The sequence below is a fragment of the Papaver somniferum genome, chromosome 10 (genome assembly GCF_003573695.1).
Source record: "Papaver somniferum cultivar HN1 chromosome 10, ASM357369v1, whole genome shotgun sequence".
Taxonomy (NCBI): domain Eukaryota; kingdom Viridiplantae; phylum Streptophyta; class Magnoliopsida; order Ranunculales; family Papaveraceae; genus Papaver; species Papaver somniferum.
The window spans coordinates 56,855,026-56,872,356 of NC_039367.1; the positions used below are offsets into that span (position 1 = coordinate 56,855,026).

General features: G+C 43.3%; 1 protein-coding gene across 1 annotated transcript; it reads left to right on the forward strand.

Moving 5' to 3' along the window:
- The first annotated feature begins 1,104 nt into the window (after positions 1-1,104).
- On the forward strand, positions 1,105-1,995 carry LOC113315666. Its single transcript, XM_026563927.1, has one exon. It carries the CDS (start codon positions 1,105-1,107, stop codon positions 1,993-1,995), a length of 891 nt encoding a protein of 296 aa, XP_026419712.1.
- The last annotated feature ends 15,336 nt before the right edge of the window (positions 1,996-17,331 follow it).

Here is a 17,331-nt window from a genome sequence, read left to right on the forward strand (position 1 = left end):
TCAGCTGGATGCAAATCTGAGGTAGGCATCCATTTTATGCTTCTCTCAGGTAGGAATGTGGTTGAGGTGATGTTTGTGTCATTATCTGATATCAATTTATAGACTATACATCGATGTTCATAAGTAGAGTTTTATTAGGCAGTGGTAATAATTTTGTGCTAATAATTGGTTGTATTAGCCAGTGGTGTACCAAGTTCAGTTGGCTCTCAATTGTAAGAAAGTTCAGTTGGGTAATAGAGTTTGCTTATTGTTCTCATAATTTCAATTTGACATGAATTTCAGGTTGTGATTATGGATTCTTCTAATGCATCCAATTCTAACAAATCAAACACTACATGTGGGTCAATACTCCCTCAATCTTCTAGTCTGACTCAAACAAGAGATACAGCATGGAAATGGGCTACGTGCAAAGATCCTGCATTTCCGAAGAAACTAAGTTGTACGCTTTGTAACAAAGAAATGCGTGGTGGTGGAATTACTAGGCTTAAGCAGCATATCACACAAGTCAAAGGGAATGTTTCATCATGTATGAAAGCAACAGTTGAAACTATAAATGAAATTAGACAAAATGACAGTATAAAGAAGTTAAAGAAAGCTCACAGGGATAACGTTGATGCTATGTATCGTCGCACACAATCTGATGAGAAGTCTGATGCTGATACTGATGATGAGGACCATGAGGTACAAGAAGTTGAAAAGGATTTTAATGTGGGCAGTAGTAATCAAGTAGTTGTTCAGAGTCATAGTAAAATAAAATTCAAGAGCCAAAGTAGTTCTAGGGGTCCAATGGATTTACTCATGCAGACAGACCACCAGAAAACTCAGCAAGCCACTCTTGACAGAAACAGTTCAGCGAAAGAGAAGTTAAAGAAAGATGCATGGAAAAGCATTTCAGCTTGGATGACTGAGAACTCTATATCTTTTAATACTGTTCGATGTCCAAGTTTCCAACAAATGATCTATGCAATTGGTGAATATGGTAAAGCTATGCCTGCGCCATCTTACCATCAGATTCGCACAAATCTTTTCAAGGACCAGTTAGCATAAACAAAGAAGTTTGTTGATACATTTAGGATACATTGGAAGAGGTATGGATGTTCTATTATGTCCGATGGTTGGACAGATGGGAAAAAGCGACATCTTATTAACTTTTTGGTGAATTGTCCGAAAGGGTCAGTTTTCTTGAAGTCTGTAGATGCGTCAAACAGAACCAATGATGCTGATTTCATACGTGAGCTTGTAAAGGAGGTAATTGAAGATGTCGGGAAAGAAAATGTGGTTCAATTCATTACTGACAATGGTTCAAATTTTAAAAAGGCTGGGAAAGATTTAATGCTTGAATACCCGAATCTATTTTGGACTCCTTGTGGTGCTCATTGTGTCCAGTTGATGCTAGAAGAACTTGGTGACAAGCTTATGCGAATCAAGACAGCCGTCATTCTAGGTAAAAGACTTGTTACTTACATTTATGCTCATTTTCAAGTATTGTGCTTGATGAGGGAGTTGACACGTGCAGACTTACATAGGTCTACAAAGACTAGATTTGCAACTCAGTATTACACACTAAAAAGTCTTCAAAAGTATAAAACTCCTTTACAAATGGTGTTTGTGAATGATAGGTGGGCAAAAACTAGATTTTCAAAAGAAACTCTTGGAATTAATGCACTTAAAATTGTTACAAGTAGCACATTTTGGGAAGATGTTGATTATGCTTGTAGTGTGCTGAAGCCTTTAGTTAAGGTTGTAAGGTTGGTGGACATCGAGCGCAAACCTACAATGCCTTCTTTTTATGATGCAATGAGGATAGCAAGGAATCAACTAGAGGAGAAATTCAGTGAAGATGATGATACGTGGGGTGTAATTAAGGCTTGCTTTGAGAAAAGATGGAAGAATAACTTTAATCATGCTCTACATCGTGCGGCATACTATTTGAATCCTTCCATATTCTATACTATTGAAGCTTATGAAATGGATAGTGATCCAAAGTACATATAAATCAAAAGAGGACTTCATACAGCAATGCAAAGGCTTATACCCAATGAAGATGAACTTGATGCTGCTACGGGTGAATTGAGAAAGTATGCTGATGCTGTTGGGATCTTGGGAACTCCGTCTTGCAAAAGAAGAAGAAATAAGGATCAACCTCGTAAGCTTGTTTGTTCTTTAAGTTTAAAGTTTGACTACATTTGTGTTAGATAGATTTTATAACTACTTTGTTTATATTTATAACAGATGAATGGTGGATTACATTTGGAGGAATCGATGCGCCAAACCTACAAAAATTTGCAATCAGAGTATTGAGTCTTACTTGTTCTGCTTCCCCATGTGAGCGAAACTGGAGCACATTTCAAAATGTAAGTATTCTAATCTTTTACACTGATTAGTAATATTCTGAATATGCACGAACCATGCAATTCCAGTACCTATGTTTTGAATTAATTGATTGTGGAGTGTTGTATTACTGTTAAGACTTGACCATAACTCATTTCCCTTAAGTGCTCTGTATAGTAGGTCGATTGAACTAGGAACATAACATGCCTGTATACCCCTATGTTCTTATGACAACAAGCAACAAAAAAATTAGCATGTGCTTACTATTAAGTATTTTAGTTGAATTACTTACTTATCTTATGTATTTCAGTTGCACTCGCAAAAACGAAATCGCATAACGCAACAGAAATTGAATGATAGTGTTTTTATCCAGTATAATAAGAAATTGCAGCGTCGTTACCTAGAAATCCAACAATATAACGATAATGATAAAGCTAATGATCCTATTTTTCTGGAGGAGCATGATGAAAATGATGAATGGTTGGAGTTACGAAATTTGAATGACTTGGAGGTTCATGGTGATTATGTAACTTTTGATGATTTGCAAGTGATAGTTAGTGAAGAACGTGGGACTCTTGGTAGTAAAGGTGCCAGTAGTTCTCGAAGTAAGTCTACGTATCCAACTAACTCGGAGTATGATGGATATGATACTGATGACTTGATGTTGGACACTCAAAATGGGCTACTCGGTGGTGTCGGGAATGATGGAGTTACTTTAGATGATGATATCTATGATGAATCAAATTATATTGATTAGAATTGTAATATCCTTGTTGTTCCTTTACTTTGTACACATTTTGTAACGTTTACTTAGTGCGTGAGACTGCTTTTCTTGGTTGTGCAATCATGATACATTCTTGATAACCTCTGGAACTGGCTGTGGATGTGAAATGCTTCCAATTTTATTTGTGAATGGAATTAATTGTTACTAATAGTCTTTCAGAACTCTGGCCTCAGCACAATTTATCATCAATCCATATGAGAGTTAGTGTTTACGCCTGGTAATTGAACCTGTCAACAAACACTTCTTATTATAAAAGTTGGGACCGAAATTACACCGAAATTTGAAAACGGAATCTCCCCGAGACAACGTTGTACCAGTGTCTCGCTCGGGACCGAGATAAACCGGAATCCGAAATTAACTACCTTGGTCCGGTATTGATCAAATCACAAGTACTGGTCAAGATACAAGTCCAGTATTAATCAAGTCACAAGTCCGGTATTGGTCAAGTTACAAGTCCGGCATTCATCAAGTCACAAGGATGGTATTGGATTCAAACGAGGCTGGTATTAAGCCACGACAACATACAAGACTGGCATTGCCCAAATCACAAGGGCTGGTATTGATCAGGTCACAAGGCTGGTATTGCTCAAATCACAAAGGATGGTGTTGATCAAGTCAAAAGGAATACCACGTCAGCAAACAAGACCGGCATTGGTCGAATCACAAGGCTGGTGTTAGTCAGGACATAAGGCCGGTATAATAGGCGCACACAGTGGGCCCATATTTAACCGAAGCAGGCACAACAAGCCCATGTTTGATCAAGCGGGAGCATGATGAGTCCCACGGTTCAGTGAAGTAGGCGGGCCCACATGCCTATCAAACAGGTGCAACAGGGTAACGTTTGGTCGAAGCATATACATGGTGGGGTCCACATCCGTTCAGGGTTACATGCACGGTTGTCTATGGGAAGAGGAGCATACAAGTTCTATTCCCTTCTTGGCTCAAATACCCGAAGGAGGAAACCGGTCCACAAGGTCGTCGTCACACCTGGCGTACTCCCACGAACGAAGCAGGCGCAGCAGTCCGTCGATTAGGCACAACCCCAAGATCGAGCGAAGCAGCCACAACAGCCCGACATTCGAACGGAGCAAGCACGGAGCAGGCCCTCGACCGAAGCAGGCATAGCAAGGTCGATCGAAGCAGGCAAGACCGACATCATGCTAGGGGAACGCTCGCCTGGACGCCTTTTGAACGTAACATGCTCCAAGGACAGGACGACCCGTCTCTCCTGCTAACACCTAACTTTGTCTCATAAGTTTTATCTGTAACTGTCACCATCTCATGCCTACCCCACAATAATGCAACCATTATGCGCTAGGCAGGGGACTTAATGTTGATGGTGGATTTTAGTTCAGGGATAAAATTGTAAAAGCCAAAATTATGCACTGACATCCTGCAAAGGATAGAGCCACTGATAAGTGATGAAAACTTCTTCACTTTACTAATTCATCCAGGTTGGAGCATGTAGAAACAATCCCATATACCCTGTGAATTTATAGAATTCTCAATCAATACACGATTAGCCTTGTATTTCCTGTACTGCTCCACTCTTATCATCGGTGCGGCATGACGACTGAGTGTTGCTCTCAGCAGAGCAACACGAATATCCAAGCATTAAATAAGGAGGCACGTACGAAATACCCGTACAAGATATAACTCTCGGAGTGTTATACTAGCCCGATCGAGCATCTGGACTGTCTGTATCAGTCTCAGAAACAATCACGACCATCCAACTTCACCAGCATGATTGGATGTCTTAGATCGAATCCATAACCCTCAAGCAGGTATTGGAATGTTCAACACCGGACCAATGCGGACCCCGCATGGTCGGCCTCCCCAAAAGGGTAGCATGGCTTTCCAATTCGTCCAGCCAAAACAGCGTGGACGAGAAACCCTAAATTAGGGTTTGCAGCACATTACATGTGTCGCAAATCAGTATCAACCATCCATCTTCGCATGCATAGATGGAGGGTGTAGATGTAGATGTAGATTCAAAGGGCCCAGAGCATGTCAACACAAACACTGTGGGCCCGCCTACATACATGACCGATCGGTCAGGACCAAACATGGATGGTCGTCCCAATTCGTGCGCCCAAACAAGGCATGACGCCGGCTGGCAAAACCCTAATTAGGGTTTTCAATCACGAGCGTCCATTTTCACCTGATCGAACGAAGGGTCTAGGAGTCGATTAAGCAGGTTCAGTGAGTATCAACACGATCATTGTGGGCCCACATACCTCCATACCCGATCGACCAAGGCATATCATGCCTGGTCGTCTCGATTCGCACGCCCAAACTAGGCGTGGTCACACCTCCCAATTGCAAACTAATCTCGACCACTCAACTTTGTCGGACAAATTGAGTGACTCAGATAAGTTTCTATGGGGTATTAAGGTATGGACGTGTACACCAGCCCGCCGTCTGTATACCAGAATAATCGGCCAACACCGACCAAGCTTGGTAGTCTCGAAACGCGCGACCGAAGTTAGCATGACGCGCGGATTTTGCGGCACCGGATTTCTGTCGCAAATTGATCTCAACCACTCAACTTTGCCGGACAAATTGAGTGGCTTAGATCACACTTTCACGAGACAATGAGGTATGGGCGCCTATACCGGCATGCCGTCTACTCGCATGCACGATCGGCCCGGCCAAAATTGCGTCCCAAGCTTGGTTTCGACCAAGCTGAAGAGTGATGCTTGCGCACCTCTTCATAAACCCTAATTCCACTAACGGTCGCAGATGAGTGTCTCAAAGATCATCTCGTCCGTTCAACTTCACCTGCTTGGTTATACAACCCTTGTCAGGAGTTAACTGGTCAATGAGGTGTTGTGGTGATTACCATCCGCCACTCTACCACACCAAGTGATCGGTCAAGTCAGGACTTACCTTTACAGCCCCAAACGATCACTTGAAGATGGCTAGACACGCATCTATTTTAATACGCTTAATCGTGACTTACTCCATTAAGCCTTAAAACAGCGATGCTTCATACATGTTGAATATATTCGATGAATTACATGCATATAATTCACGTGATATTTTACAAGTATCAAATTCCAAATAACTTAGTTATTTAACCTAGCATTACATGCTACCTTCTGTGGGTCCCACGATCCACACACTCGAGACATCAATCATGTCACAAACTGGGGGATACATACTGGGGTATTGGTCTGGCGGTTTACAGCGTGCAGCGCACATCGCGCCATCAGAAGAACGTTTCAGTAAGTCATGGACGGTTAGTGATGATGGGAGAAGTGGGCAAGACTGATCGTGTAACACTAACACCCGCAACTCCACTACTCCATCACTCCACTTTCTCCACTTCCCACGAGATACGTGAGTACGGCTCAATGAATTGTATAAATAGGTTCTCCTCCCTATTTCGACAGGACAAGACAACAGAAACCAAGTGTTGATACAATCGTATTCAAACACCAGAACTGATAGCTTACACTCTGCAAGCCAGTTCGGTCTTCTGATACAAGTCATACATAGCCAACACCTTCACAATCTCAACACCTTCTTCGCTTCCCTCCCTAAGACCAACCCCATCTCCTTCACTTGGTGACTGAAACAAGTCTGGAACGACCATTTCTTGGTTTAGGCTGGACTTGCACAGATTGATTTCTCAAATCACAAGCACTCCCGTGCAGTACATTTGTTTAGGGCTTAGATTCATTTCTCATCCACACACCCCAAATTACCAAAACCGGCATAAATATTTTTCACCCATAAACAACTGCGCACTTGATTTCCTTAGCTGATCTCACCTACAACTAAGAGTTGCTGCAACCCAAAATCGCAGACTTGATAGTAAACAAATCTGTCTCACACAGAAAAGTCTATCAAAGGATAAATCTGTCCCCCACAGAAAACCCCAGGTTTTGTTCCGTCTTAAGATATAAAATCAAGGTGAACAGGAACCAATTGATAATCCAGTCTTATATTCCCGAAGAACAGTCTAGATTAATCAATCACCTCTCAACAATCCTTATTGACTACACAAGCGGTTTTTCGAGGAATCACAAACAGTTAGACGAAGATGTTTGTGACTTCTTTATCTTGCCTATCGGAGAACTCTCACGATCTCAAGCCAATCAATAGATTGTACTCGTACGATAGAAGATGCAACATCAGATCACACAACTACGATAAAAGTAGTATCGGTTTGGCTTCACAATCCCAATGAAATCTTTAAGTCGTTAACCTGGTTTTAGAGAAGAAAAACAAAGGTTAAAGGAGAATCGACTCTAGCGAGCGCACTAGTATCACACAAACGTGTGGGGATTAGTTTTGTACAATGCTAGATGTCTCCTTTATATAGCCAAATCAGGGTTTTGCCTTAGTTACAAAGCAATCCATATTCACCGTTAGATGAAAACCTTATTTAGATTCAAGCTAATATTTCTCAACCGTTAGATCGAAAACTTAGCTTGTCACACACACTTGGGTAGACGTCTACTGGGTTTGTGAAAACCGTACCCAAACGTGTACGTGTATGTTGGTTCAATATAGTAACCCAAAAGGTTAACCATATGAGCAATTCATATTAACCTAGTTCTTCTTCACCATAACTAGTTCAATTGACTCAAATGAACTAGTTAGAGAGTTGTTCAATTGCTACGAGATCTTATGTAACTACACAAGACACAATTAAAATAAAGATGATTCGATTCGATGAATCGGCTCATGAACTTTGTAGCCACGGTTTGCATAAATCATTCCTTAGTAATTTAAGTTTCATGTTCAGAGCACATCTTTAGATCATAACCACTTAAGCTCACAAACAAGTTCGCGGACTTAAGGCAACCGACAGAGTTTTCTAAACTCAGCAGAAAATCTCGGCAAAGAGACTTCCGCCAGTTCGCGGACTAGGTTCGCGGACTAAACACGCAAACGAGTTTTTGGAAAATCCCAGCAGAAATTCTCGGCAAGAGAACTTCCGTCAGTTCGCGGACTTGGCAAAGCCAATTCCTTCGGTTTCTCTCAATCAACAAAGTTCGAAAACTTCGGATTAAGGAATACATGGTTATGTAATCTAAACTCTCATTCCAATCATAGAGACATTCTCAGAGGACGTTATATAGCCGTTATTCACAGACCTTTTCACGTCAGAGCAATTCTCAAAGTAATTGAAACTTTTCATGACTTTCGTCACTAGGTGAAGATAAACTTGATCAAAGCGAAACGCTTTACCAACACACGATTCCGAGAAAAATATAAGTAGTGAATACTCAGCTTGAAATGTCAAATGTGTATGATCTAGTCTATATAACATACGACTTTTTATCTCATAAGAAGTAGAATATAGAATAGATAGACTTTTGAGTGATAGATAAATTCAAGTCTCCACATACCTTTTTGTTGATGAAGTTCCACGGTTCCTTGAGTAGATCTTCGTCGTTATATGATGAATCTCCATGAAGTCCTTGAGCTCAACTACACTTTTCTATCCTAGTCCGAGACTTAGCTATAATAGACTAGAAATCAAGACTCATAGTTTTGATCACTAACATTGACAAACATGCTTGATATAGCAACGCATGCGAGGTTGACCGAGGTATGCTCTCATAGTTTTTAGACCCCCGCTTTTTCAATTGGTATCAGAGCAGGCAAACACGTTTAAGACCTTATAAGTCTGTGTTTGTAGCGATCTGACTCTATGGACAGGAATTCTATCTCCATAAACGTACCACCAGTCCTCGATGGCTGAAACTACTTATGGTGGAAAATCGCTATGCGTGCTTTTCTTCAAGCTCGTGATTTTCAAATATGGGTACGTGTTTTTAATGGATATTATCCTCCGGTTAATACAGAAGGCAATGTATCTATACCTAAGGATATTGGTAGATATAGTCCAGAATAAATTCTTGTTGCAAAGCAACATTCTGACGGCTTAAATGATATCATACATGCCATTACCCCAGATCTTCAGCATCATGTGACTACGTGCACAAAGTCTAAAGAAGCCTGGGATATCTTAGAAACCGTATTTGAAGGGAATACTAGTGAAAAAGAAGCTAGGCTTCAAAACCTAAATTATGCTTGGGATAAACTTTATGGCAGATGAAGAAACATTTGATGAGTTTAATCACAAAGTGTCTGAAATTATTAATGCATCGTTTGCATTGGGTAAGACTATTCCTGAAAAGGACATTGTGATGAAAATTCTCAGATCATTGCCATCTAGATACAATTCTAAGAAGCATGCCATCGTTGAAGGAAATAATCTCTCAACGCTCTCCAGAAATACTCTGGTTGGGAAGCTAAAGATCTTTGATCATGAGCATACAACCAAATCTGGGAAGGATATTGCTTTCAAAACACAAAAGAACACTAAATTACTTGATAAAAGTAAAAGTGTTTGCATCTCTGAAGATGATCTTTCTGAGGATGATTCATCCGATGAAGATCTTGACAAGTCAGTCTTGTTGATCACTAGACAGTTTAGGGATCTTCTTTCGAAGAGAAGTAAACGATTCTCCAGAAATAAATCCAGGTCATTAGTTAAGCCCCATAACCGTGTTCCTCCTAAAAACATGGATAATGATGAGACTGATGACGAGGATATGCCTCAGTGCTTTAAGTGTAAAGGTTTTGGTCATTTTGCAAATGAGTGTCCACATCGTAAAAAATACACTGGAAACAAAGGTCTTGCTGCAACTCTTGATGAAATGTTTGACAACTATGATTCTAATGAAGACGAAAAATCAAGTGTTGCACTTCTGTGTGAAAATATTAATTTTGATAATTGTAGCAATACATACATCAATCTTGATATTCTTTCAGAAGAGAACTCAACCAATCTGGAAGAAATTGACCTTTCTGTTGGAAACTCTCTGTCTAACTTTTCAGGTCCTACTGTGTGTCTAGCAGCTTGCATATCTCGGATACCTGAATCATATTCCAGGTTGACATGCTCATATTGTTCATTCAAAGGTCATGAACTACCAAAGTGTTACAAGTACAAACACAAATTGAGACATGTCAACAAACTTCAACGAAGAGCAAATCGATTAGCAAACAAGCTTAAACTTGTTCAAAAGACCGTAGAGGTATGTAATATTTTATCTTCGTCAAAGAAGTTAGTTTCGAAGGATAAGAAAAGACCATTGGGAAGAAAGTTATGGTCTAAAAACTATGAGAAACATGGTTCTATAAATTCCGGTCAAAAAAAGATGTGATGGACAGATTATTGTTCATCCCAGTACAACTTAAATTGTGTTGGTTAGTGCATCTTGTCCCATGTGCTTGATTAAAAGAGAGAAGATTCTGCACATCACAGGTTTTTGAAAAAGAAAAATGGTTTTAAATTTGGTTTCTTTTCTTTTTGAGCTTTGCCTGGTTTTTCGAGATTGAATTTTTTCCATATCTAATTGATATTGGAAAATCCTTCCCTGGTTAATCAATAAAAGAGGGTTAAAATTGACAATTCAGCTTTTTATAGGATATGAGTTGTACGTACGTCAATCCTTTGAAGTGTATAAAGGTTTTGTAACCCTACTGTTTATGGGTGAAAATCGTTTCTGCCGATTTTGGTAATTTCGGTAGATGAGTGAGAAACAAATCTAAACCCTAAACAAATGTACTGCACGGGAGTACTTTAGATTCGAGAGATCAATCTGTACAACTCCGGCCTAGACCAAGAAATGGTCGTTCCGGATTTGCTTCGGTCACAAAGAGGAGGAGAAGGGTTGGTTTGGGATACTAGTCCCCGGTCCTTGATCTTCTGGGAAGCGTGAGTCACTTAATTCCGACGTCAAACTGATGAGGAAGTCAAGTATGTTGTTGATTGCTTCCTTCATCAGGTCCATGTTCTTGGTATGGATCTCTTGAGCTCGTGCCAGATCGACCAGTCTTGGGATTTCTCCGTTGGTTGCGCCATTAGCTGGAGCGGAAAAATCGTCATTCTCCTTAGTGGGATTTGAGTTTGTAGAGTCAGTCTAAAAACCGACCATCTTCTGAAATCTAGAATAGAGAATGAAATATAGGATCTGATATTGCAACCGAAAGATTAATGTCCCTCCGTGATCGCCAATTGTTTATGGGTGAAAATTGTTTCTGCCGATTTTGGTAATTTCGGTAGGTGAGTGAGAAACAAATCTAAACCCTAAACATATGTACTGCACAGGAGTACTTTAGATTCGAGAGATCAATCTGTACAACTCCGGCCTAAACCAAGAAATGGCCGTTCCGGATTTGCTTCGGTCACAAAGAGGAGGAGAAAGGCTGGTTTAGGGAGGGAAGCGAAGAGAGTGTTGAGACCAGAACAGTTCTGGAAGAGTGGTACTTGACTTGTATCAGAAGGTGAAAGCTTTTGGGAAAGCTAGCATAGTTGCCTTTCTGAGTATTATATTTCTCCCTGACCAAAAACTTGTTGTCTTGGTGGAAATAGGTAACACCTATTTATACAAGTCTAAGTGAAACGTACCCTGGCCTCGTAAGAAAAAGAAACAGATGAGTTAAATGGGAAGATGTGGTAACGCCTGGTATTGATGGAATTTGATGTAATTGATGTTCCATAATGAAAGAGCGTTTCACCATTACTTCCTGCATTTACTAACCGTTTTATTCTTAATACACTGTCTTGAAACGGGCATTTGTGTATGCCGCACGCTGTAAACCGCCAAACCAAAATCCTAAAGAGCATCCCCCAGTTTGTGACGTGTATTGATGTCTCGAGTTTTTTCGTGGAAAACATGTAGCATGTCGCTGGTGTTTGATAAGTTGAGCTTGAAAGATGCGCCGGTTCAGTGGCGACCTTCGACGGTCGATATTTTGCATCTTGAGAGGAATCGTGGCCTTTGATGTAGGCACAGCATGCCAAAGTGCAAGGGTCGCATGGCATGTTCCTATGTCTTGTGTGGAATTCCTTGGTTGTAGGTTGCGCATCGGGTGCAGGTGGCAATGCCAAAATGCAAGTGTTGCATGACATGTGCCAATGGCGCGCGTAGCGGCTTTGACCCTAGGCTTGCACGGCTTGGCATGCTAGGTTGCAAGGGTCGCTTGGCATGTGCCAATGGCGCGTGTGACGGCTTGGCACTAGGTTTGCACGGCTTGGCATGCTAGGTTGCAAGCGTCGCTCGGCATGTGCCAATGGCGCGTGTGGCGGCTTGGCCCTAGGTTTGCACGGCTAGGCATGCTAGGTCGCAAGCGTCGCTTGGCATGTGCCAATGGAGCGTGTGGCGGCTTGGCCCTAGGTTTGCACGGCTTGGCATGCTAGGTTGCAAGCATCGCTTGGCATGTGCCAATGGCGCGTGTGGCGGCCTGGCCCTAGGTTTGCACGGCTTGGCATGCTAGGTTGCAAGCGTCGCACGGCATGTGCCAATGGCGCGTGTGGTGGCTTGGCCCTAGGTTTGCAAGGATAGGCATGCTAGGTCGCAAGCGTCGCTTGGCATGTGCCAATGGCACGTGTGGCGGCTTGGCCCTAGGTTTGCAGGGCTTGGCATGCTAGGTCGCAAGCGTCGCTTGGCATGTGCCAATGGCGCGTGTGGTGGCTTGGCCCTAGGTTTGCACGGCTTGGCATGCTAGGTCACAAGCGTCGCTTGGCATGTGCCAATGGCGCGTGGCGGCTTGGCCCTAGGTTTGCACGGCTTGGCATGCTAGGTCGCAAGCGTCGCTTGGCATGTGCCAATGGCGCGTGTGGTGGCTTTGCCCTAGGTTTGCACGGCTTGGCATGCTAGGTCACAAGCGTCGCTTGGCATGTGCCAATGGCGCGTGTGGCGGCTTGACCCTAGGTTTGCACGACTTGGCATGCTAGGTCGCAAGCGTCGCTTGGCATGTGCCAATGGCGCGTGTGGCGTCTTGGCCCTAGGTTTGCACGGCTTGGCATGCTAGGTCGCAAGCGTCGCTTGGCATGCGCCAATGGCGCGTGTGGCGGCTTGGCCCTAGGTTTGCACGGCTTGGCATGCTAGGTCGCAAGCGTCGCTTGGCATGTGCCAATGGCGCGTGTGGCGCAATGATTATGCAGCTCAAATTTGGCACGGTTGTCGTGAAGCGCAATGATTGTGCGGCTTGGTTTTGGCATGGTTGCCATGATGCGCAGCCATTGCGTGGCTTTATTTTGGCATGGTTTCCATGATGCGGAGCGATTGTGCGGCTTTGGTTTTGGCATAGTTGTCATGATGCGCAACATTGTGCGACTTAGGGTTTTGTGTGTCGAAACCTTAGTTTAGCATTTGAAAAAAGATACCCTGGTAATTTTTTACATAAGTGCATTAAATGTTCTAATAAATGTGTTTAGCGTCACCGGTGACATCATGCTATGTGTAAGGTTTTACGATTTTACCCCTTGTCTAAAAACCACCATCAACATTAAGTCCTATGCTTAGCTTGGAACAGGGGCCTTGTTGCAAGGTAAGCATAAGATGGTGACAGACGAGGATAGAACTGAGACAGTAAGTCGTGAAAGAGGGCTAAGGAAACTTATCTGACCTTTTTCGAGATGTAAGTAGAATTCGTAATCCTTGCATCTGGTAGCTTTGCACAAATCCTAGTGTGACCAGGTGCCTTCGGAGCCTGCCTTTGGAACGCGAGGCGGAGCTGCTAGCATAGACTTGGTGTGAGAGGGACTTGTCAGCATCAAGGAGCTTGAAGCAGGTGTGGGCCATCTGGCTGTCATGTCGTTGGCAAAGGGGAGCATGGATGGCGTTGGAAAGTAGGCGCTTGGTAGAGCCGGTGTGAGCAAGGGAGGTGTGTATGCTTTGGGAGTGGCGAGATTTTTCCTTGTGGGCCCGATTGCCTTCCTTCACGCACGACTTTAATCAAGGCATTCTTTCCTTATTTAAAATCCGGAAGCGTTACACCCGTCATTTCTTCTTTCCTTTATTTTTTAGGTTCTCCAGTATTTATGCCCAGTGAAATTGCACCATCTTCCCAAAAAAGTTTTTCTTGTTGAGTCTACCTCTCCTCTTCATGTCGACCAGAAGTGAATCATCTTCGAACCGGCTAGATTCTCCGGGTAAATGTGTGAGGCTTGACTCTTGCAACAGCACCCCGATCAGGGTTACTCGGGTGAAGAAGATTATACCGATATGTTTCTACTGATCGACATATGTTTCACTGTTTGTTGATAAATGACAAAAGTTTTCTTCTGTGTAGAGATATCCTATCGGACCATGTGTTACCATCATTGATGAAGATGATCTGGTCACGCCTCTTTCTTCAAGCCTGATCTCATTGACTGTTGCAGATCTGGAGAATGACGATTTAGGGATTTCTTGTCACGAGTATCCCAATGCAGGTTTGTCGTTTGGGACTCGTATGAGGTGTCTTTCCTCCAACTACCGGAATGTCGGTGGGTTCCTGGTGCGGAAAGAATTTGTGGCTCTTTACACAAGGATATGGAAAATATATGGTCACATTGCTACCAGGAGCGTGGTGAAGTATTGTTCGTCTGCTCTAGTTTCCATAGTGAATTGCCTCTTGCCGATGGTCGCCGAAATGGAGAGTATGTCTATCCATGCTGTTGTGGAGTCAGCCATTCAAAAGTGGGAGAATACGGTGTCTACCTGTGAATCTATGGAGTTCACTGTCAGCTGGTTGCGACATCGTCTTGATATTGTGAAAGTCGAAAGGACCGGTATCCTTGCTGGTGTGGTCCCTGCTACAAAAGCTATGGTGGAATAGGAGAAAGCTTTGGCTATGGAGTCGCAGAAGGTTGAAGAGTTAAACCGGAATTTGAAGAGTAGGACTGGATTTTCGCGCCCTGATGTAGCACGTTGTGAGACAGTGGTTAGGCATAGTATGCCTTGAGCCATTTCCCGTTGATGACTTCCTCTATGGTGTCTAGTTCCGCTATTCTGGTATTCAGTGTTTCGGCTTCATCCCATTGAACTCCACTTGCTGCGGCAATTCTGGCAGAAGGGATTTTGATTTCAGCTGGGAGGATTGCATCTGCACAGTAGACGAGAGAGTGGGGAGAAGCGCCAGTGGAGATTCTTGGAGATGTTCGATATGCCCAGAGGGCCATTGGCAGCTGCTCATGCCAATTTCTGGGATTGTCGTGTACCGTTCGGCTGAGAATTCAAATCAGGATCTTGTTGGTGCACTCGGATTGCCCGTTTCCCTAGGGGTAGTATACGGTAGAGAAGACTTGTTTGATACCGTACCTCTCGAGTAATTCCTGTACTTGTTTGTTAGCAAAAGGCGTTCCGTTGTCGGTGATGATGTGTTTAGGTACCCCAAAACGGTAGATGATGTGTTCCTTGATGAACACCGCGATTGTGACTCCGGTGGTTCCTTTCAAGGGGATAGCTTCGACCCATTTGGTGAAGTACTCGGTCGCGGTTATTATGTATTCATGATGCTTTGAAGATGGCGGATTGATCTTCCCGATGATGTCAAGTCCCCAGCTGTAAAAGGGCCATGGATTACTTATCGAGTGCAGGGGTGTTGGAGGCGCGTGGATAAGGTTCCCGTGGACCTGGCATTCCCGGCATTTCTGAACGAAAGCAGCTGCATCATCTTCCATGGTCGGCCAGTAGTATTTCTCATGTATTTGAAGAAACAACTTTTGTTTCCCTTGGTGTTCGCCTTCGTGCATTTCTCTGAGCATGACTGGGATTTCCGCCTCATTCAAACATCGCAGTAAACTTCCTCCAAAACTTTTGCGATATAAAATCCCATCGTGGAACACAAACCTTCTGGATCCCTGTTTTATCTTGGACGCGTTTTCTTTGTTGGTAGGGAGTATGCCATCGTAGAGGTAGCTGATGTACGGCCTCTGCCAGTCCCCAGCGTGATTAATATTGAAGACTTGTGACTGATGCGGTGGTGCTTGGCAATTGGAACATGTTTTCTGAAGCAATCGGGATTGAGCCTCCATCTTTGGCCAGTAGTAACCAAGTCGTTGTAAACGACAATAGAGGTTACTACTGACGTTATCCCACAGACCTCGGCATGGACGCGGTCAAGTTGTTGTTGCGCCTCTTCCTTTTCGAGGCATCTTGACAGGGAGCCGTCTGGGTTTCGATGGTAGAGAACGCCTTGAAGCATAAAGAAACTTCGCAAAGTCTTGAGACTGACCTTTCCCTGGGAAAGTGAGTTGTTGAGTTCATGGATAATAGGAGTTCTCCAGTCATCGTCTCCGGCCTTCTTAGGTTGCGAAAGCCACGTGGAAGCTATGGTTCGCCTTTTCACTGTCAGGGTTTCTTCGAATCCTTCGAACTGCAGCTTTGATGCTAGTGTAGCTAGACAATCATCGTGTTTGTTGCTATTACGGACGATGTGTGTGATGGTTGCATCAACAAAGTAGTTTAGCAGTTTTTGTGCTTCAGCTCTGTATGGCGCCAGTGTTAATTCCTTTAGCGCGTAGATTCCCTTCATCTGGTTGACGAGTAGTTTGGAATCACCTCTTATTTCCAGACGTGTGTCCCCAGCTTGTTTAGCCAGTGATAGTCCTATGAGGAAGGATTCGTACTCCGCTGAGTTGTTAGTGCAAGGGAAGTCTAGCTTGAAAGAATACGAGAAGACTTCACCAGCAGGGGATATCAGAACCACGCCTGCTCCTCCGGTGTTAGTACTAGGGGTGGAAGAGCGTCGAAGAATAGTATCCATGCCTCTTCTTTGACTAGAAAATCTTCTGGAAGATATCCAGGAAGATCCTCACGTAACTTTGCAGTATTTTCTCCTGGGAATGCTGCTAACAGATCTGCAACAGCTTGTCCTTTGATAGCCTTCGGGGAAGCGCATGTTATGTCGAATTCTGACATCTGAAGGAGCCATTTAGCCGGTCTCCCTATCAGGGCCAGTTTGAGAGGAGAAACTTTACAGGATCATATTTGGATATCAGTACCACCTTGTTGGAGAGAAGGTAGTGTCAGAACTTTTGGATGGAATAAATTAGAGCCAGACACGCCTTTTCCGCTTTGGGGTATCTAAGTTCAGCATCTCTTAATGTTCGACTGAAGTAGTATATGGGATGTTCGATCCCTTCGTCGTCTTCTTGAGCGAGGAAGTCTCCAACAACAATATCACTGAAGGCCGTGTAAAGACACAACGGTCTTCCTTGTACTGGGGATTTCATGACGGACGGGGAGGACATCGTTTGTTGGATTTTCTGTTATGCATCCTGTTGAAGCGTGGTCCACACAAAGCTCGCCCCTTTCTTTAGTAAAGGATTAAATGCAGTGACAAGCTGCGCCAGTCCCGATATGAAGCGGTGAATGTAGTTTATTTTACCCATGAAACTATGGAGTTCCTTCACAGTT

What these genes read in the sequence shown, in the direction of transcription:
- LOC113315666 (XM_026563927.1), top strand. Translation starts at nt 1,105, where the DNA reads ATGTCCGATGGTTGGACAGATGGGAAAAAGCGACATCTTATTAACTTT.